Source organism: Anguilla anguilla, chromosome 11 (genome assembly GCF_013347855.1).
Source record: "Anguilla anguilla isolate fAngAng1 chromosome 11, fAngAng1.pri, whole genome shotgun sequence".
Taxonomy (NCBI): Eukaryota; Metazoa; Chordata; class Actinopteri; order Anguilliformes; family Anguillidae; genus Anguilla; species Anguilla anguilla.
This window is the reverse complement of record NC_049211.1, coordinates 40018575-40040317: the sequence shown is the minus strand read 5'-3', so window position 1 is coordinate 40040317 and position 21743 is coordinate 40018575. Positions and strand designations below refer to the sequence as shown.

The window sequence follows — 21743 nt, the reverse complement described above, 5'->3', positions numbered from 1 at the left end:
TGGATGTCGCAGACTGCGCAACTGTATGCCAGCTGCATTTCAGTGTAATAAAAAACCTTCAAAGCGATGAATTCCCTTTGCATATATATATATATTTTTTTTTTTAAGGTTTGAATTATTGTGATGGAAGCTGCAATACAGTGATTTCTCTGTGTGGGCCTAACGGCCTATAGTACGAGTAAAGTAGCCTATATTTTATTTAATAGTTGAATACAATGAAATGGGCAAAACCATTAGAGCCAATGTGTTTTAATTCAATCTGTCTTTCTTATGTCATAACGATACAACTGACATTAAAAACGACATCCACAGGCAGTAAATTATGGAATGTAATTTGCTGTTAATTATTATTACAACGCGGAGGTCAGTAATTTACCGTAGGACTTTTCACCTCAACGCAAATGTGACTTCGTGCAACTAGCCGAAGCACCCAAAACCCCTCGCCGCTCTCCTCTCCGAATCCGAAGCGCGAGAAGCTCCAGAACACTCCAGAACTGCCCAACGACAGGACCAAATGTGCGACTACACTGCGATGAAACGGAAGACACCTTGGAAAAGGTGGCGAATCCTTTGAGAACACGCGCGTAATTTAATAGCTTCGTTGACCTTTTGTTTTTCAAGCTTTATAAGGCGACTTTTATTCCGCCACAAATACCTGTCTGTTTAAAACAGAGAACGACTGCGTCACGCAACGGTGGATTCATTTATCGGTTGTTTTCAGTTGTTTTACTTGTAGCTGGATGAGCACCCGATGATGTAGCCTAGCAGTACAGTACTGCACACCACATCTTTGACGAAGCGCAGCCTATATCCCGCGACCGATGGATAATAACTCGTCTGAAGATACATTTTGCTGAAGCAGGAGCAGCCTTACGTCTCTCACACTGAGAGCACACGCAACTCCGGTTCACCTTAATTCAGGAGCGACAGCTAGCTAGAGCGCTATTGATGTCACGTAAGAAACTGCTTTCACCGTCTCCGTTTTTATCAAACTACGATTCGGTGTGGAAGGACGTCGCGCATCCCGCTGAAAACGGATTTCCATTCTCTTGCCGGGGGAGTGGATACTTCCATCTTATTCGCCCTTATTAGGAGCAGAAGACAAATAACGGAGGGACGGCGGACTGTACCACAGAATTGCATTTGGAATGTATCATGTTTATTATTGGCCAGTTATCTGAGGAGCTGCAGAGCTCTGGCAGAGATGTTTGTTTTCGTTTTCTTCATGCACTTGCGTAATCGTGTCTTTACATGGGAAATCGTCATTAATTAGATAACGTGTACCTCGGCTTCGCAAGGATGTCGTCCTAGCCTTTTCTCATCTCAACCCAGTGCTTTGTGATTTTTATTTATCTTTACCAAACCATAGAAGGGCTTCCTTTCGTCAATGAGCGCTTTCCTCTTCAGTTGAGGTTGCTGAGGACAAAACACATGGATACGGGGTTATAACTGGACTTTAAATGAAACAGCTCTTGGAATTGTGGAGTTAATTAGAGTAACTGTAAGCTAATCTACCTTTTGTTCTCGTTATTTTTACTAGAAACGACATCCCTGTAATAATTTGTGCATGTCTGTTGAAATGGTTCAGTGCAACGCTTAACTCACGGTTAAGAACGCTTATTTCAGGGAACACTCTAAGCTCTCACCAGGAGCAACAGCACGTGCATATTTCTGCGATTGAGACTCGACACGTTTGTAGTGTTGCACAGGCGTCTTTATGCATTTTTATTTATTTCCTTTGCATCCTGAGAATTCCCCGCCCCCCCCCCCACTCATTGAAAATTTTGCAGGCTACATGGTAATCGTAACCAAGTGCATGTGGCTGTATTACAGCATGCTGGTCGATTTATGTTCATGAGGGGAGGTGTAATGAAAAGTATGTAACCATGACGATTCCCAGTGCCTTTTCCCCACAACAAACATTGTGTCTTTCTGTACTTTTTTTCCCAGCAGCCTCTGATTCATCATGCCAGGGATCTCGCCAGCTGTTGTCGCTCGCCGCTCCGTGAGCTTCGGGTAATCAAAGGAGCGCGGCAGCGACCATGCCGTTTCCGTGCGGGGCGGATGGGGACCCCGCGCGGAGGGACGCCTCTCCCCCCCCTCGGGGGGCGCGACGGGGGCGGGCGCTGAGTCTCTGGCTCTGCCTGGCCCTGGTGCTGATGCCCGGGACCCAGGGCTCCAGCCTCAACTGCCACAAGACCTGCATCTGCGCCAGCAACATCGTCAGCTGCTCCAAGATGAACCTGACGACCGTGCCCACCGCCCTGCCGCTCTACACGGCCGTCCTGGACCTGAGCTTCAACTCCATCGCCCGGCTGCGCGCCGAGTGGACCACCGTCAAGCTGCTGAAGCTCCACAACCTGCTGCTCAGCCACAACGGCATGAGCTTCCTGTCCAGCGAGGCCTTCGCCTACGTGGGCCGCCTCCGCTACCTGGACCTGTCCTCCAACCGCCTCCGGCAGCTGGACGAGTTCATCTTCGAGCCGCTGCGGCAGCTGGAGGTGCTGCTGCTCTACAACAACCACATCTCCCAGATGGACCGCACGGCCTTCTCGGGCCTGGTCAGCCTGCAGAAGCTCTACCTGAGCCAGAACCAGGTGTCCCGCTTCCCCCTGGAGCTGGTCAAGGAGAAGAGCCGGCCGGAGAACATCAGCCTGCTGGACGTCTCCGCCAACCGGATCAAGGTCCTGCCCTTCCCCGACCTCCAGGCCCTGCCGGCCTGGATCAAGAACGGGCTCTACTTCCACAGCAACCCGCTGGTGTGCGACTGCGCCCTCTACAGCCTGCTGGCGCACTGGCACGTGCGCAAGCTCAACTCGGCCCTGGACTTCAAGGACGACTACACGTGCGTGCTGCCCGGCGCGCAGAAGCTGACGGTGGGCGTGTTCGAGCTCAACGGCGACTACCTGAACTGCAGCACGTACGCGGAGGCCGACGAGGAGGCCTACCTGGACCAGACGCTGGTGCTCGCCTGCGACACCCGGCACCGGGACATGCGGAAGAGCTGGGCCGCGCCCGGCAACGTGCCGGTGACGGCGCGTAGCAACGGGAGCGCGGTGGTGCTGACGGACGGCAGCCTGCGGATCGCGCCGGCGCGGGCGGAGGACTCGGGCGTGTACACCTGCTTCGCCGTGAGCGAGGAGCTGAACGAGACGCTCTACGTGACGGTGAGGGTGCACAACTTCACCCTGGCCGGGGGCGGGGACACGCTCAACACCGCCTACACCACGCTGGTGGGCTGCCTGGCCAGCGTGGTGCTGGTGCTCATCTACCTGTACCTGACGCCCTGCCGCTGCCGCTGCCGCCCGTGCGGCGGCGGGGCCCAGCGGCAGCGCGAGGACAGCATCCGCTCCTCGGTGCTCAGCGCCACGCCCACCCGCGACGACCCCGCCGCCGCCGCCGCCCGGGCCGGCCTCAGCCGCCACGTGGTCTTCACCGACTCCAAGGAGCTCCAGGGCCAGAACGGCAAGGTCAAACCCAACGCTCAGGACGGGGAGGAGGAGGAGGGGGAGGAGGAGGAGGAGGAGGAAGAGCGGCGGGCGCTGCAGGGCAGGGGGGGGAGGAGGAGGAGGTCGGACGCGGACTCCATCAGCTCAGTCTTCTCCGACACCCCCATCGTGGTTTGAGGAGCGGACGCCCATCCCCCCCCCCCCATGGCCCATGGACACGCTTCCTCCCTTGGCAGGGTTGGGGGTGGTGGTGGGGGGGGGGCAGTAAGGGAACCCGTTTGGTGGAACTTCCTACTGTGATGTTCTGGAAAACTCCATGCCGTGGAGCGGATGGTTGGTTGGCGGTGGGTGGGGTGGGGGGGGGGGCGGCCTTTGTGCCCGCCCTTCGCCTTGGCACAAGACAACCCACCGGGACAAAGACGCGAGTATCAGTTTAATTTCCCAGCATTTCGATGTGTAGCACTTAAATCTGAATACTGTGAAAAGGCAGCGGCAGTGGAATCACGTTGCGAAAACAAAAGAGAAATCCTAGAAGTGGAGGAGGGAAGGAGCCCCCGACACGGTTCGAGAGGGAGCGGGGGGCGTGCTGAGAACGACAGATGTGCCGTCTGAAGAAAAGGGGGGAGCGAGGTCGTGGGTTAAAAGAATGCTGCCAAAAAGATGAAAGTGAAATGTCCCATCTGCGGAAGGAGAAAAGCTCCACAGTTATAATTAATTAAGGAGCGCAAGCCTTTCAGAAGCCATTAAATATTTAATTGGAATCGCTCGTTCTGAGTCGCCCGTTTTCCCATAGAAGTTAGCGCCAGCGCATCCCTGCTCTGGCAGGCCCAGGATGGCTGGTCCATGAATATTCACTGTCACTGAGTCATTATCAAAGTGGCTGCAGGAGGAATAGCATCCAACAAACTCAACAAGACATAAATTCCCGAGCTGGGGGTGGGGAGGGAGGGTTATCGCTAGAGAAAATGGGACTCGATTCTTATTTCTGGGAAGCAGGCAAACAATCAGATTAACCTTTCAGATAACCACTTTAGAAAAGCATTTAAAAAAAAGATAGTAAATGTGAACGGCTAGCATACTGCATCAAAAAGGCAAAGCTAAAATTGGTTTTGGGGCTAAAGGTTTGGGATCGAATGAGCAAATATAAAAGTACAGCATTTCACAGCGTTTCTGAACGAATAAGGAACCATGAAATTTCTCTCCAAAAGAGAGCTTTCAGCTGCAACGGTCAAAGCCATGATTACCAAACATAAGCCAGAAAAGACGCTTCTGCACATGCTCCATGGTAAAGGCATACCACGTGCTTGTCTGCACGGAGACATTGTACCACAGTCGGTCCCTGCTTTCTGTTTGTTTCGCTAGTCCAGTGAGAGGTAGAGAGTCTATTGTTGTTTGTTGGCCAAAAGCTGCTCCTAGAAACAGTGTTGTCCAATGAAAACAATACACAATATGCTACTGTTATTGGGGGGTGGTTCTGTCAAAGAGCAGAGATGTTTAATTACCAATTATGAATTGAGGGCACCTTGAGTGATTAAAAATGACTTCACATTCTATTCATGGTGGGGAACACAATTCATTTTTAATATAACAAAGCCGCGGTTTTGATGAGATGTGCGCTGTGAGACTCTGAGATTTGCAGTCATTACTCGGTGCGTTTTCCACAGTGCTTGGTGTCCTCTTAACTCGTAATCACAAGCTGTCATTTCTAGCTGCTTCATGTGCATTCTTTGACAATTCGAGGATTACCGAGCTCATGGAGTTGTGTGGTTATGTATAGTAAAGGAAATAATAACGACACTCGTGTAATTTCCTAACTTAATATTGAAGGTCAAGGTGCGCTGTTTTACATCGAATCTGTCTTGGTTATATGATCTCTGTTAAATGGTACATGTAAGACCTCATAGACTGTTCCTCAGGCTTTGATTGCTTAGTCTTTGAAGGTTGGCATTGACCTGCGGACGTCGGCGTTGGATATATTTCTGTAAGGGAGGCGTTATTCACAGGGTCAGAAAGTCATGCCAGGCAGACAGTGAATGACTGAATGAATGTGGCTGCTGGCTTGCTGGAGTATATTGCTTTTTGTGTTGGATGGGGATACAGAGGACATGCTGATGCAGTCAGTGTCTTAGATATGCAAGAGAATATGTGCTCTACCGTATCTCACCCTGATTTTAATCATACTACGGACAGGGAATGCTTCTCACAATAGGCTCTCTGGCATTATGAATTTGGACTTCTTACATAAATCCAGAGTCAGCTCCCGTAACAAGTTTACTAAGGTTTAGTATACAGCTATGCCAAATGCCATAAGGGTTCAGTCTGCTTAGAAATTATGACCAGCCATTACTGCGGAATTGCTTTATATATGATCATAAAGCCAACTTTTTATTCTTTGTGCATATATGAATGTAGGTATTTCTTCCCTTATTACATGTGTCAGAGAGATACAACTTACTGAGATATATTTATGTGAGATATATTTAATTATGGTTAGCAGAAAGGACCGAGGTAGGACCGAGAGAGAAAGTTCTGGGAGATTGAGGTTTCATCAGCCCCATAATGGGTGGATTTACGAACTGTCTGTCGCTTGTTTCGACCAATTAAAATGTTCTGGCTGTGACAGCAGAGCACAGCGATTGGGTGAAATCAGCAGGTCACTGATAGCACATGGTAGCTTCTCCCATTTTGTTGTCTTGACGTCGCATTCTGCCATAACTACTGTGAACCAACCAGGACAGTTAGTGATGACTCATCAGGGCTGGACATGAGAAGCAACATATGCCACTACACTAGGCAGCTGGACTAGTAGCTTGTCAGGGGAATCTGTGAAATGTCCATGTGACAGATTTGTACATTTTAGCCCTGTAGGCGGAGAACGCTTACATCACAACTCATACGAAAAGGGCACAGTCTGTGAATTGTAGTAATAATTCTTAAATGACACCTTTTGCGGTTGTCACTTGAACAAAGGATTAAATCTGTAATGCAAATTAACTCTGTAGCGTTCCTCAGATGCTCGCAGCCAAACACCAGTCATGTTTTTCTGACAGTGTTTACCAACCGCTTGCATCTCCTGCAGAAAGGGGGGGGGGGGGGGGGGCGGGGGAGCTTACTTTATATTAGGCAAAGCCTGCCTGTTATGATCAGACTATAGCTGTGGTATTAGAGAATGCTATTTACAGCCTTTGATGGAATGAGGCAATAGTCTGCCTGCCTCTCACTGTGAAAGTAGAGATATTTCATATTTGCAGTGTTTTCTTTCCACCAAATCTACATGCCCTTTTGTCTCTTTGTGCCGACAGCCTCGATTGAAATTGGCCGAGGTAACTTTTAAGCCTGTTCCGTCAAGTTTATGCGCATATGTTCTCTTCCTTAGTCATCGCAGACAGTCCCCGTGGTTACGCGCCCCCTGCCTTTGTGCCGTTTGGTTACGGACCGCCCCCCCCCCCCCCCCCCCCCGGCGGGTTTATCACACCATTCAGTTTAGAACGCTGAGCACAACGCCAGCAGGACGGGACGGGTCACAGGAGCAGCCGAAGCCCCAGACTGTCTGTCAATAAGCAGGTAGAGGCATTACACTGCCTCAGGCAATAGAACGGTTTCACACTGTCGGAATTTCACTAGGAAATACAATACGTGGTTAGTGTCTTCATTTATGTTCGGTTGGAACCCTGAACATGTTCAGCCTCGTAAATTCTGCTGTTCATACATTTTTGTCTACATAAGGAAAATATATTCAAAATATGAGAAATATTTTTGATATTATAAAACAGGGGTGTCCAATCATATCCGAAAAGGGTAAAGAAAAGGGTAAGGGTGTGGGTGCAGGTTTATGTTTTGCAGGTTCTTGATTGAAGACCTTGATGGGTTAAATAGGTGAATCAGGTTTCATGGTGCTGGACTAAAACAAAAACCTGCACCCACACCGACCCTTTTCAGATAAGATTAAACACCCCTGTTCTAAAACATACAAGTGGTATTAAAAATATAAATAAGAAAAAACAAAAAAAACATGTGCTATCATGTTTGTAATTGTATTTTTACATTGCCCAATGTATCCTGAAATTGGCAATAGCATCTATTTTCAAATATGTGCAGGGCACAATTTGTCATACTTAAAGACATTCCTTATACGGGGGATATTGTGTTCCCAAACGTATCATATTTTGGTAAAGGTAGCTAAGCACACAGACGCTGTGAGACCGAGTGCAGTCGAACTCTCCTGCAGCTTGTGTTCGCTGACGGGCAAGAGTCTGAAACGCACTACGGAGTTCTGCGGTTCACTGAAGGTTGTGAGGCACAAACACTGAAATCACAGGCTCTCTTTCTCACCATTATGAATGAACATACCATAGGAATCTTGTCAGTTATTTAATTCACTGTCTACCAAACAGAGCTTTGAAGGACCCAAGAAAAGCAATCAGCGTTCTCCTGTACACAGTGCTATACTCAGTTTAGTACAATATACATACCAGACATGTAGTGCAAAACACCTTTGCAGATGTACGTCATGTAAGTCTGCTAATGGCTAGTGCCTGACAGTGATTATAATGTTGTTCTGTTTAGTTTTACCATCCATACCCAAATACTGTATGGTGAGCCAATGTTTCAGCTTGGTAGGGTCTGTTTATAAGGACATGTGTCTCAGTGAAGTGCTGGAACCTAATTATACAGCTCAGGGAGGAAGTCGAAAAAGGCAGCTCTGTTTGCATCCACAATATTAACAACTTTTTTTTTTAAAAACACTACCCCGCCAAAAAAAAGTCACGGGTGCTTTTACTGCGGTTTTTTCTGAAAAGCTTTCTTAAAGCTTCATTTGGGCCCAGGAAGAAGTGGCTCGGAGATGTGTTGATGCAGAAGGACAAAGAACAAGGCCTTCATCCCATTATATGTGTAAGTGTTCCAATGCAGAAAGCATTGCTGACTAGCGTTGTATTGAAGTATTGCTTATCCGTGTGTGTGATAGAAACAGTACCTTTGTGTTAGCCATTGCTGTTAACAGTTGACAAACCTTTGTCTGTATCGATGATGCGGATTCCTGTCTCAGTCTTCGTTGTCAATGTTATTAGCCAGATGTTGACTTCACGGGGCTGGAAGCATCTTGACTTCTCGGGAAGAACATGATAAAACTGGTCTCTCTGTACGACTGGCCTGAACGACCATCGAAGGCTTCTGCAGTTTGTGTCAGCTGACTGTCCGTCCATTCCTCTGTCTCCGTGTCCGTTCTCAAAGCGCGTGGGTCCTGGAGACCTGCGTCTGGGAGAGCTCTCCCTCTCTCCCTGGACGGCGAATCTAAACCGCGACGTTGTCGCTCCGGAGGTTCACCACAAAAGCCATCGACAGCAGCACAGCGGAAGAAAACACTTCCGGAAAGTCAGGTTTTCCTTGGACGGGACCGATTGGGAAGAGACTGTGATGTTGTTCATGTTCAGACTCTTTTGAGTGTGCTGTCTTTTTCCGGGGTACCCATGGGGTACCCATTAGTTCTCTCAAAGAAATAAATAAATTGAAATTTATTGGACGTACCGAGAATGTCCCGTCTAGCGAAATAACATTTCGGACATGTTCTTTTAGCCTGTGAGAATGTTGTGTTCTTGTGATCTCTTTGCGTCACAAGCACGTCTTTAAGATGTTTTCCTTTAAAAAGATGTACAAGTGTGATCTTGACCTAGTTACGATATAGCTGAAAAGCAGTGGTTTGGGAGTTGGTAAAAAAAAAAAAAGTTGCTACAGTATTGTTATTCACCACCACCATTGTGTGAAACACTGCATTAACATTTTGTGCTAGCTAGATTAACAGTGTATGCTTGATATGGCCAACACAACACCTTCCTTGGGTCAACAGTCAAATACTTCATGACTGAAGGGGAAAATTCAGGTCCTGAAAGTAATATTTTGTTCCAATCACCTGGATTTGCTGATTAGCACAATTCCTTAGCCATGAGGTAGAAGTAATGAGTGAGATCAGCAGGCTGAGTTCATGGGAGGAAGAGACACGAGGCAGGACTTTTACTTGCTTTTCAAGCCCAGGTCCTGGAGAGCCACAGGGCCTGCAGGCTTGCATTGTTACTCAGCACTTAAGTGATGAGTTAAAGCTGCTGCTTACACCTCTGACTCATCTGCCCTGGTTTCTCGGGTCTGAAGTGGTTGCTGATCTACAGATGAAAACAAGAACTGACAGCCATGCAGCTCTCCAGACCCCTGTCATAAAATGCCATGAAGTGTTTGAAAGTTAAATAATTAACACATGAATGGCATCTAAAGTACTAAGTGGTTCTCAAGATGAATTTACAGACAGATCTGCTTCTGAATCCATAAAAAATCTGTAAGACGGAATCTGATGTAGTATTTCCAAGAGGAAACACGAAACGCAAATCCAAACGACTGGATTTGTTCCGGGTCAAGTGTGGTTGTACAAGCCAGCGGGGCAGTGCGGTGTTAACATGTGAACTAGAACAAGGAACTGCTTATCAGGGTACCCCACAGAACCTGACAACAGCCCCTCAGATTTGAAAAGCCGTTTCCAGATCAGGTGTCGCTGAAAAGCTCTTCTCACGTGGAGCCCAGACCAAGCTGGGGTGAAATGTGCATCTGAAACACTCTTAACTCTTTCACTGGCAATAGAATCTGAGAGCTCGCCTGTGGTTCCCAGAGAATTGTCAACAAAAATAACAAAAACATGTAATCATATGAAAGAAGAATGGTTTAAATATCAATGAACATAGATAGTTTTTTTTTTTTTGACAGTGATCTGCAATGATTTCACTGGTATCTTAAGGCTTAAAGTGTTTCAGATAATTATTTCACCCAGTTCTGATCCACAGCATTATTAAAGATATTTACATGCAGCGGTGGTAACCAACTCTTCCTGGAGATCTACCATCCTGTAGGTTTTATTTTCAACCCTAATTCGGCACACCCGATTCTACTAATTAGCAGCTCAATAAGATCTCTAGCTGATGAATGTGTGCTTTGTCAGGGTTAGAGTGAACACCTACAGGACGGTAGATCTCCAGGAACAGGGTTGGTTACCATTGACATACAGCATATCTTTATGCTCGCAGTTCAGTGTACCCTGGGTGTATAGAGAAAACATTCCAGTTAGACAGTTTGTCCTCCTGTGGTAATTACATTACATTACAGGCATTTGGCAGACGCTCTTATCCAGAACGACGTACAACAAAGTGTATAACCATAACCAGGAACAAGTATGACGAAAACCCTAGAGAGAAGTACCGGTCCAAGTGCAGGGAACAACCGCATAGTTCAACTTGGACCCTGAAGGTTAAACTGATTAACACTAACACAACGAGAACGGCAACAACGCAGTCTATGGAAAAAATACAAGCAGTAGTTAAGACAGTTAATGCACCTAAGTCGCCTACGAAACAGCTGCCTAGTTACAACCCTAAGCTTACAGTCATTTACAGGGGGCTAGGGAGGGATGGGGAGAGGTGCAGCCTGAAGAGGTGAGTCTTCAGTCGTCGTTTGAAATGGGTCAGTGTCTCAGCTGTTCTGACCTCCACGGGGAGGTCATTCCAATTCCCCCAATTATTATATTGGCATGCGTTGTTTTGGGTTTTTGTTAGCTAAGTCATGTGACCGGCCAACTTCAAACTATGAAACACCGACTGTAAGGTATTCAGCTTCAAACTTGTATTCGCTACGTCTTGTACATTCAATGACTGCCCGGGTCTCAGGGCCGTTGTATTTCGTGGGCTTCAGGTTTGGTTAACATGACACTACACGGAAACTGGTATTGGTGTAATACGCAATTGTAGCACATTGGCTGACTGGCTAAATGTCACTGCCCAAAGGTGATGCACAGGCTGGGAGCAGGTATTGGTTTAGAATCTATGCAGTCTCACCCTGCAGTGCATTTTACCCGTAAGGCATTTGGCTCTTAAAAGGAATGGCTCCATTGGACATGACAGTATTTACCTACAATTCGACACTTGTCTGTCACCACTTACCTACACTGCTCTCCAAAATTATTAATATCATTGATAAACAAATAAAACTTCATAAAATAAATCATACACGTACTCAGCTATATTTTAAGTCTCAAATGTGGAAAATTTAATAATGATTCAATGGAATAGACCAAAATTATACATTTATTTCCCCCAGACCCCCACCCAAAAAAGTCACAACTAAACCCCTTTCACGTACTTGTGCTGCCTTCACAAGGGTAACACTACTCAGTTATCCTCCATAGAACTGTGTAATTTCCATAGAATTATGTGATTTGTTTACGACTCAATTAAACTTAACAAAGAACCCCAGGACCAACAGGTGCAAAACAACCCCATAACATCAATATCTCACCATAGATAGGCTATGATGTCCTTTTCAGCATAAGAATCCTTTGGCACAAAAGCCACCACTGACATCCATGGCCAAAATGCTAGACGTCCCAACACTGATTAGAAAACTCCAGATGCTTGTTCTTGTTCATTGCCTTCAACAGAGGTTTAGTTTGGCAACCATTTGGTTGGTGGTGGTGTCGAATGGTAGATCTGGAGACTTTGAGTCCCCAAGATGAAGCCAAGCTTTGTAGATATCTGGCTGAGGCTCTTTTAAAAAGCAAAAGAAACACATGTGGATAACATCACATGCACCTACAGTCCATGAGTCTGCTTTGTATAATGGACTAATTAATGATTGAGATTGAATGTTGATCTTTGAAAGTGAATTTGCCGATTGTGATGATTTAGTTTATTAAGGTGGGACCAATTAGCTGTTAATTAGTGTAGCAGGATAAACAGAAACATGGTCGGTTTATCGATTTTATATACATTTGAGGTTATTCAATTCAAATTTATTTCTATAGTGCTTTTTACAGAGAACTGTCATAAAGACCCTTTACAGAGTAGCAAGGCAAGAGACAGAGCAAAAAGAGCAAACAGAGCAAACACCAGACCTGAACCCCCAAATAGCACGTTCATAAGGTAAAAACTCCCAGTGGGGAAAAAACCCTTGAACAGTCATTCTGTTTACTACTTCTTTAGTAATGCACCTTGATTGGCTGGAAGATGGCCACACTTTCTCTGATATTAAAAACTGATGTAGGACCAGCTTTCTCAAATCTAATCATACATCTAGACCAATATATGAAAAAAGTGGACAGTTTGCTAGGGCTCAAGATAGAATGTTCTTAATCAAACATCTCTGGCAGATTAAACAGAGGAAAATGTGCATTTTATAAATCACCTTCAACCAAGCACGTTTTCCTTTGAAATAATGACTGAGTAGAATGCAATTCCTGCACAGATCACCCAATATGGATGCAAAATACCCTCAAATTAAAGCAGACAGCTGGCACTTTAATTCATTGTTTCATTTCAAATCCAAAGTGCTGGAGTACAGAACCAAAACAACACAAATAGTGTGACCGTCTCAATGCCGTCTCATCTAACAGTAGATATGGATTGATATAATTTTACTGAGGAGTTTGTAAAGACAGGCTTGGTAATCTATTGTTGCTCTCGGGGCATCTGGGCGGTGAGTAATGTTGGCTGGGTACCGTGACGACGGGCAGTCTCCGCTCAACAGCCGCACCTATTGCATCACTTACCCGTGGCAGTAATCTGAGAAGCATGGGCCCGGTGCTCGAGCACGTTACATTATGAATCACACAGAACGAGGAACAGGAACCTCAGTCTCTATTCGCAACGGTGAATCACACGTGTATACATATTCATTAGACCAGGGGCATGTGTCATGGAGCAGGATTACAGAGAGAGATGGATGACTGCGCTGAGTAAAACCCGGAGCGGCTCTTTTTACTTCAGTCCACGTTCCCTATGGGGGAGGGTTCCGGGCTTTACCTGGTGTGCCATAGGGTATGCAAGTTTTTGTTTTCACTTTAAAATCAGCACCCAGTTCAGGTCCAAGAGACCAGGTGAGGTCTCTACCCAGATAGCCAGCGACTCTGTGCCGGATCTGCAGCGGCAGTGCTGACTTCGGGCCAGAACCGGCACAGATCCGGCACGGAGACGCTGGCTATCTGGGCACGTATTCATCTAATTGAATTGATCGATTTGGTGTAATGATGAAAACCAGAGGGTGTTTGCAATGAAAACCAGCAGACCCCGCATCTCTCCAGGACCAGGATTTGGGGCCCTGTCTTATCCAATATAAAATCCCACGAGAGCTTATGCAGATGAATGAAAATAAGGGTCTAATGAAGGATTTCATTTGATAGATTTTTTTTCATTCGTCTGCTACAATTCAGTGTGGGCGTACGCCCATAGGTCAGATTCGCAATGCAACTAGCATACAAATGGATCTCCAGGAGTCTGCGTTGTGGAATAATTACCATGAGATTTATTGATGTGATTTTGTTTCGAAGGCATTTCTGAAAACTGAATAATAAACGGTAATTGGCGCCATCTAAATGCTGGATATGCAACTGCGATGTTAAAACGGCAGACCTTTTTATTATCATGATGCCTCGTAAGGATTTTCACACTTATGCACTACTGCCATCTAGTGGTCTTTGACCATATAGCATTTCCTCTAAATAACCACGCGGGCTTTTTCCTTCTCTTTAAATTGAGTGTTTCCAGCTGCCTTGCCAAAATAGGAAAAGGTAAACACGTGGAAGATTACATGCCATCAACAGTTATACAAAAGAACCAAATATTAGCAGGAGCCTAACATTTGTCCTTGGATGTCGTGAATTTATTCTAAATCTAAACAGGTGTAATGATTTAGTGACTGAACAAACTGTTTAACCAGCGATGTGAACCATCTTGCCAGGTAGGACAGATTATGATTTATCTTCAGGTGTGCCGTCAGGCAGGGACAGCGTGAAAAATCTGAAACTTTCGAATCAGTCATAAATTGTCTGTGAAAAACAAATAACATACACCTATGCAAAACAGATTAGTCCCAGCTGTTCATTCACACATATGCTCTAATGGTTCTTTCCTTTTTATTTTTTACACTGCTTTGGCCTACTTTGGCCTACTTCTACCAAAGCAGTCAAACTGTGGCCCCTCTGTTTACTACATGCTCGTTTTAAAAGGCAAAGTTGGGGATTTTCCACTGTTTACAGTGGAATATTTGCATTAGAGAAAGCATCCATTACATCCAGTTGCTGCTGGCGGCTCCTTTCTCTAGCTGACAGATGATTCTGCCTTGTTAATGTCTCACACATTAATTGATGTTTGTTTTTCATTAAAGGGGCCTATTGCCATCTTTGGTTGATTTGTCACACTGGAAATTGGGCTAAATAAATTAAATGTGTGTGCACTGCACCACACAGATACTGTCACCCTCATTTACTCAAAGGCGTGCTTCTCATAATGTGCATCTGACATTCCCTCCAATTTTTCATCTCCCCTTATTAGGTCAAATATTTAGCCAATCAGTGATATGATTGCTCACTTTACTGTGCCTTTCAAATGCTTACCTGTACCCCCTGGAGGATAATGATTGAAACTGAAGCTTAAATCCCTGAGGGTCATGTGACAAATCGATGGCCTCACCCATAACCAATGACATGCTGCTCAATTTACACATGCAGAAAAAAACTTTAGGATTGAGGATTATAGACTATTCACGTCAATACTCAACTTTAACCCATCCCAAGTCACAAACCATACCAAACCCAAAAGGTGACTCACCTAGTCTGCTGGTTCTCACTGCCTGAATACCATTTCTGTTTCTTATTGTTCTTCTCATTCTTATTAAATAATAATAATAATAATAATCTATTTTGTACTTTATCATAAAAAGCAGCCCACAGTGAATTCATACAGACATGGAAAAAAGAAATAAATAAATGCAAAACGGAAACAATTAAAGTAGTATTAAATTGTATTTATTAAGAACATTCCACTATTGAGACCTAGTAAGCCATTACATCACCATGGCCCTGAGGAAACTCCCACTGTTATAACTTTAATGCCACTTGTGCAGGAAGAGAACATAAAAATGGCGCGAACTACGTGTTTATAAGATCACCTGTAAGCACTTTCATTGCACATTATCAGGACTTATGTTCACAGAATCCACACATGAGAATACTACACTAGCAGCCCGAGAGAATAAATCACATGATTATAAACAACCAGAGTGTGGTTTCCCTGGTGAAGTAACTCCAAACCTCTAACCCTGAATAACATTTCCCCATTTTAAAAGGAGCCAAATTTAAGCACCTCTGTCTCTGAGAAACTGTGCATCAACTAACAGAGCAGGTTCAGAATGGAGAACATTAAGGCATCCCCCAGATTCACACATCAACAAACACTAAAACACAGAGAAGACTCGCTTTTGCTCATTTTGTCAGTAAAACCTACATTTGTTTAAAGACCCTGTGCAATCAAAATCATATTTTTTTACTGATTACAATGCACATAAAAAGTGAAAGCTAATAAATGCAACAGCCAGTTTTATTCAGTTGAGATTTTAAAAGTTATTTTTTATGTTGAATGCAACAGCTATTGTACTGTCCAACATAGAAGGCTTTGGTATTGGCCATTTTGATAGCACCTTTCTTGCATAAGCAATAGGGGTGTAACCACTGTTCATTGGGTGTAAAGATGCATTAATCTGGATTAGTTTAGGCTATCGGTTCAAAGGGCAGCAATTCAAACATGCAACATTCAAAAAAAGATCCATATTATTACAGGCATTTAGCAGACGCTCTTATTCAGAGTGACTTATATAACTTTTTTTAATATATATTTTACATTGCATCCATTTATACAGCTGGATATATACTGAAGCAATGCAGGTTAAGTACCTTGCTCAAAGGTACAACAGCAGTGCCCTACCTGGGAATCAAACGTGTGACCTTTAGGTTGCAAGGCCAGCTCCGTACCCTTTATACTACACTGCCGATATCGATCATAACAAAATATTTAAATGTGCAATCTTACTGCAGTTTTCTCTCAAGCAACACTGCCAACATCACTGTTTACATTTCTGACTCAACCTCATCACTCTGGCTAGTCACGTTTTTCCTTCTGTTAAACGTGACATCAGTAAGTTTTTGCACCCTCAAGCTTTTTTTGGTTGTATGCATACGTTGTAACAGGATTGTTAGCAGGATATTGATTGTCTCTTACTATGTCAGATCATTTTGGATTGTATCGTACCAAAATCTGTGATATTACCAAATACTGAGCCTTTGCCTGAAGAATCGAAATCGTATCCTATCCTGCTGTGGTCAAGCCTGAGGTTTACACCCCGAGTAAGTAAATGGTAAATGGACTGCATTTATATAGCGCTTTTATCCAAAGCGCTTTACAATTGATGCCTCTCATTCACCAGAGCCGTTAGGGGTTAGGTGTCTTGCTCAGGGACACTTCGACACGCCCAGAGCGGGGATCGAACCAGCAACCCTCCGACTGCCAGACAACCGCTCTTACCTCCTGAGCTATGTCGCCTCACAAGTAACATGGAGCTTTACATTTCAGCCAAGAAGTGCTGCAACCCCGTAGCTACTGGTCAATAAGTAAACCTTACGTTATTATTCATGGCAAACAGTCACACTGCGTCAGGGGTACATAGGAGAATTTTTTTTAAAATATTTAATTGTATTCAGTTGTATTCTTTTTAATGTCTTTTGTAGTACTGTGCTTGTCTTTTGTCAGTATATGGAGCTGTTGGCACGACGACGCAAGACAAATTTCTGAGTAATTAGACAAAGTATTATCGCATCGTATCATATGTCAGACCCCCAGCCCTCATGTATGGTCATGACATACATCTACAGCAAAAGGAAACTGTTATTTTACTGCTTATAAATTTGAAGTAAGTACACATCTTCATCTTGTGGCTTCATTAACACTTCAAGTGCAAGGAAGAAATGTATTGTACAAGGTCTTTAACTACATCTTGTGTGACTTGTACTGTATTTACTGACTGGTTAATCTGGTGAACTATACTGCCAAAAGGACAATTAAGCTGTAATTCCTGTTACAAGAGTGCTGAGCAAACACTGTGCTTCCTCATGTGGATAAGGGACAAACACAGCACTCACTACAACTGGGTGTGGAGGAGGTGTGAAATCACAACATTGCACAGCTTTTAAAACTACAGCCATCCTCAGAAGAGCAAACAAAGCAATGGAACAAGCAACAGGTTACCTGTATCTTTCAGGAAACAATCCCTGTTTCTTTAGTTTGGAAAGTTCCGGTTTTTCAGGGGGAAAAAGTAAAGAAACGATGCCGGTGAAAATTTGGCTACACAGGTATGTATCATTTAAAGTTGATGACTTCATAGATCTCAGAGGTGGGTAGTTTTACATCCAATATGTCTTGCACAGTGCTTTGCACAAAATATATGTGATTTTCTAAATTTCCCTGATTTATGAGGAATTACAGACTTTCAAGCCTTACGTGAGTCAGGACTTTGGTACATTGTGAGTATGAACACACAAGCTTCCACACTCTGACAGCTGACAGTGGGAGAGAATGTTCGGCAATAAGGCTAAAAACTAGTGGCCCACAGAGTCATTGAGGGTCGAAAAATGAGAACTTCCTGATTTATCAGGAAAAATCGCACTTCTGTTTCTCATGCGCAGTCTGACAAGCATCATTCTTTCAGTCTCTCAAACCTGTCTACAGAAACGGGGACCGAATGCCAGCCAACCTCACAATGGAGACAAAAGCCTCCTGGACCAAGCCGTGCGAGGACCGGCGAGACCTGCCTTTCAGACAGTGAGCTGTCTTCTTCTTGGGCAGGTAGGCCCTGGTGGTCTGGTTCTTTCAGATAGCCATCTTCTTCTTGGGCAGGTAGGCCCTGGTGGTCTGGTTCTTTCAGATAGAAATCTTCTTCTTGGGTAGGTAGGCCCTGGTGGTCTGGTTCTTTCAGATAGACATCTTCTTCTTTGGCAGATAGACCCTGGTGGTGTGGTTCTTTCAGATAGCAATCTTCTTCTTTGGCAGGTAGGCCCTGATGATCTGGTTCATCACCACCAGGGCCGGGAGGAGGGGAAGCAGGGACACGGGGTACCAGAGCAGGCCCCTCACCGTTGCCTGGAACCAGTCAGTGAACATGGCCAGCATCACCGTGGCGACGGCCAGCAGGTAGGCCACCAGGCCGCAGGTGGTGTGGTAGAGCCGGAGCCGGGGTGGGGAGGGGGCGGGCAGCGGCATGTTGGGGAAGAGCAGGCGCAGTCCGCACGCGGTCTGCAGCGCCGTGACGACCAGCGTGCCCACCCCCAGGACGCTGTGCCAGCTGGCCAGGTGGGGGCGCTCCGACACCCTCTTACTGGCCACCATGAAGCCCACGCCAATGGCCCCGCCCACAACCACCAGGGCCTGCAGGAACCAGTGCAGCCGCACCCTCCCCTTCCGAGACTTGAAACAAAATGGGGAACTCTCCGCTGAAAATAGCAGAATCCCCTCTGTCATACACAGGCAGAACTGAGAGCGGAAGAAAGAAGGGAGAAAGGGAGGGAGAGAGACAGAGAGAGGGGAAGAGGGGGGAGGGAGAGGGGCACAGAAAGAGAGAGTGGGAGGGAGAGAGAGAGAGGAGGGGGAGAGAGAAAAAGAATGGGAAGAGAGATATTTAATGCTGGATTTAATGAACATTAACTTTGACATTCAAAAAAAAAGGAAAAAAGAAAGTATTATTGTATTCCTTAAATAACACAGTTTGGTGAGTTCAGCATTTATTTGTATGTTAAAGTGAACCAAAAATGTTCATTGAAGACTATGACCTAAATCCAATCAATATTTGTCCTTAACTTTGAGACAAAGAAATGTTTTTTCTTCAAAAATACGAGTTAAAATGGGTGATTACTGAATTTTGTGAAATCCTTTGTTAAGGATCAAAAACAAATGCTTGCACATGATGAGTTAAATGAGAATCCTGGGCTAAGAAAGAATGGAAGTAACTCTCCAAACCATGGAGAGATATCAGCGTAGATTTACTTATGCGAAGCTACAACCATGAGGGCACTGAATATTAATAGCACACATTAATAGCTCACTCACTGGGATTCATATAATCCTCCCGTTGCCATTTCAGTGACAAACGGGCCTCACATCTAACGCATGTGTATGCACATCTGCAAACATGTACACTCTCACACACATGCACACATGCATATAACACACATGCATGTAACGCATGTGCATGCACATCCGCAAACATGCACACTCTCACACACATGCACACATGCATATAACACACATGTATATAACGCATGTGTATGCACATCTGCAAACATGCACTCTCACACACATGCACACATGCATATAACACGCATGCATGTAACACACGTGTATGAACATCTGCAAACATGCACTCTCACACACATGCACACATGCATATAACACACATGTATGTAACACATGTGTATGCACATCTGCAAACATGCACACTCACACACATATGTATGTAACACATGTGTATGCACACCTGCAAACATGTACACTCTCACACACATGCACACATGCATATAACACACGTGTATGAACATCTGCAAACATGTACGCTCTCACACATACACACATGCATATAACACACATGTATGTAACGCATGTGTGTGCACATCTGCAAACATGCACACTCACACACATGCATATAACACACATGTATGTAACACGTGTATGCACATCTGCAGACATGCACACTCTCACACACATGCACACATGCATAAAACACATATGTATGTAACATGTGTATGCACACCTGCAAACATGTACACTCTCACACACATACACACATGCATGTAACACACATATGCACATCCGCAAGCATGTACACTCTCACACACGCACAAGCACACACACACACACACACACACACACACACACACCAGCTACATTAGTTTATGCGTAAGTGGAGAGCGTAGGCTACCTGACAGTGCTCCTTTACACCCTCAGCCCTTAAACTTGAGCAAAATCTCAGTGTCTGTCCGCGGAACAAGGCCCCACCGAGAACATCGCCATTTGGTCTGTTCATAATTCATGAGCAGATGTATAATTCATTTCCTGTCTCGGCGCATCACGTCAGACACGAGAAGCAGGAGCCGGCTCTTTAGCATCGCCCGGCAGGGGGCGCCTACACCGTAAGCGCGTAAATATTTAAAACGTACAGGGACCGTAACGACATTACACGGCCATCAGCCGCACTAAAGCAGCATTTATAAGAGCCTTAAACTAATGACAATTAGAGATTCTTATAGCCATGCTGGTGACCAGTCGCAAATCTAATGACAGACAGCCAGCGAGTCCTCTGTCCTCTCTTAACCTTATGCACAGTGCCAGCGCAGTTCACTTACCAACTTATATAATTGACCTTAACTGTGTGTGTGCGTGTGTATGTGTGTGTGTGTGTGTGTGTGTCAACACCCAGTAAAGCGTCACTTATATGTGAGTTGCTCAACAGTATAGAAAATACTGGACCCTAAGCGATTGTGTGACTGGAATTACAAGTTTGGAAAGAGTAAGGAAACTTACAGAAATGGACATACACACGGGGTGCCAGGAGAAGAAACCTAGAACAGCAAAAAGCAAAGGGGTTAGTGATCCAAGAATACACCAGCGTCACAGCATATGAAACCACTTCTGCTTTGTCAGACAGGAAAACCTATTTGATCTTCATTCAATCCCGGGGTGAAATCTCGAGCTTGCTGGGTATAGTGAAAGTTTAGTCTGCTATTTACAATATTGTAGTCAATCAAGCTTATATTTTAGATGTGAAATGCTTGAAAAAATGAATAAACGTGAATAACAAACCAACTCACTTGTTCCAGGTCGTGACAGCAGCGATATTAAAATGGTAAACCCCAAGGCGACGACGTGAGCAGTGATCGTTGCGAGCCTCCGCGTCCACACATACATCCAGAATTCATTACTACTGCTCTGGCCCTCGCCGACCGGGCTGTACGGTATATCTATTTTCATAGCTTCAGTGCTGCGATACTGCGTCTATTAACTCGCGCTTCTATGAAATCGTCAATATAAGCGTACAGCAAAAGCGTCTTTATCATATCTCATTTAAAAAAATAAATGTCAACTCTTATCCAGTTGACGTAGCTGTCTGAAGTAAATGTACGGGTTTACAAAGTTTTCAAATTTGCTGCTGAACTGCATATTACCAATAGCTACAGCTGTGCTGGCTATAGCAGCAGTCTACGTAATAAAGTAGCAGTAGCGAGCTAGTTACCGTACCTGACCAAACCAGCTTGGTAGGTAGCACGAATACGATTTATTTAGCACAACCAGCCATACCTAAACGGCTTCGTGTGTTCTTCACGAGCACTCGCCGAGCTGATGTTATTTATAAAAACTGCCTCTGATGGCCTTGGGGATCATTTCCCTAAAT

At 45.0% G+C, this 21743-nt stretch overlaps 2 protein-coding genes across 7 annotated transcripts; one reads left to right on the top strand and one right to left on the bottom strand.

The window, feature by feature from the left end:
• The first annotated feature begins 384 nt into the window (after positions 1–384).
• Positions 385–8974, top strand: amigo1 (adhesion molecule with Ig-like domain 1). Of its 5 annotated transcripts, none has more exons than XM_035380584.1 (2): positions 385–558; positions 1951–8974. In XM_035380584.1, the coding sequence occupies exon 2, from the start codon at positions 2043–2045 to the stop codon at positions 3624–3626; it is 1584 nt and encodes a 527-aa protein (XP_035236475.1). In that variant the 5' UTR covers positions 385–558; positions 1951–2042; the 3' UTR covers positions 3627–8974. The 5 variants fall into 5 exon arrangements, with proteins under 5 accessions (XP_035236475.1, XP_035236474.1, XP_035236473.1 ...); XM_035380583.1 differs by having other exon boundaries at positions 386–558; positions 1954–8974; XM_035380582.1 differs by lacking the exon at positions 385–558 and adding an exon at positions 1203–1495 and having other exon boundaries at positions 1954–8974.
• A 6283-nt stretch (positions 8975–15257) lies between these two features.
• Positions 15258–21681, bottom strand: LOC118208517 (cytochrome b561 domain-containing protein 1-like). Of its 2 annotated transcripts, XR_004761577.1 has the most exons (4): positions 21163–21681; positions 20876–20913; positions 15672–18832; positions 15258–15632 (listed from the first exon to the last, which is right to left on the bottom strand). XR_004761577.1 is itself a non-coding variant. In XM_035383273.1 (3 exons), exons 1-3 carry the CDS (start codon positions 21320–21322, stop codon positions 18326–18328), a joined length of 705 nt encoding a protein of 234 aa, XP_035239164.1. In that variant the 5' UTR covers positions 21323–21681; the 3' UTR covers positions 15258–18325. The 2 variants fall into 2 exon arrangements, 1 of the variants encoding a protein (XP_035239164.1); XM_035383273.1 differs by having other exon boundaries at positions 15258–18832.
• Between the last annotated feature and the right edge of the window lie 62 nt (positions 21682–21743).

What these genes read in the sequence shown, in the direction of transcription:
- amigo1 (XM_035380584.1), top strand. Translation starts at nt 2,043, where the DNA reads ATGCCGTTTCCGTGCGGGGCGGATGGGGACCCCGCGCGGAGGGACGCC.
- LOC118208517 (XM_035383273.1), bottom strand. Translation starts at nt 21,322, where the DNA reads ATGAAAATAGATATACCGTACAGCCCGGTCGGCGAGGGCCAGAGCAGT. An exon ending in GCTGTCACGACCTGGAACAA is followed by an intron (nt 20,914 to 21,162) that starts GTGAGTTGGTTT and finishes TTGCTGTTCTAG; the next exon opens with GTTTCTTCTCCTGGCACCCC. An exon ending in CCGTGTGTATGTCCATTTCT is followed by an intron (nt 18,833 to 20,875) that starts GTAAGTTTCCTT and finishes TTCCGCTCTCAG; the next exon opens with TTCTGCCTGTGTATGACAGA.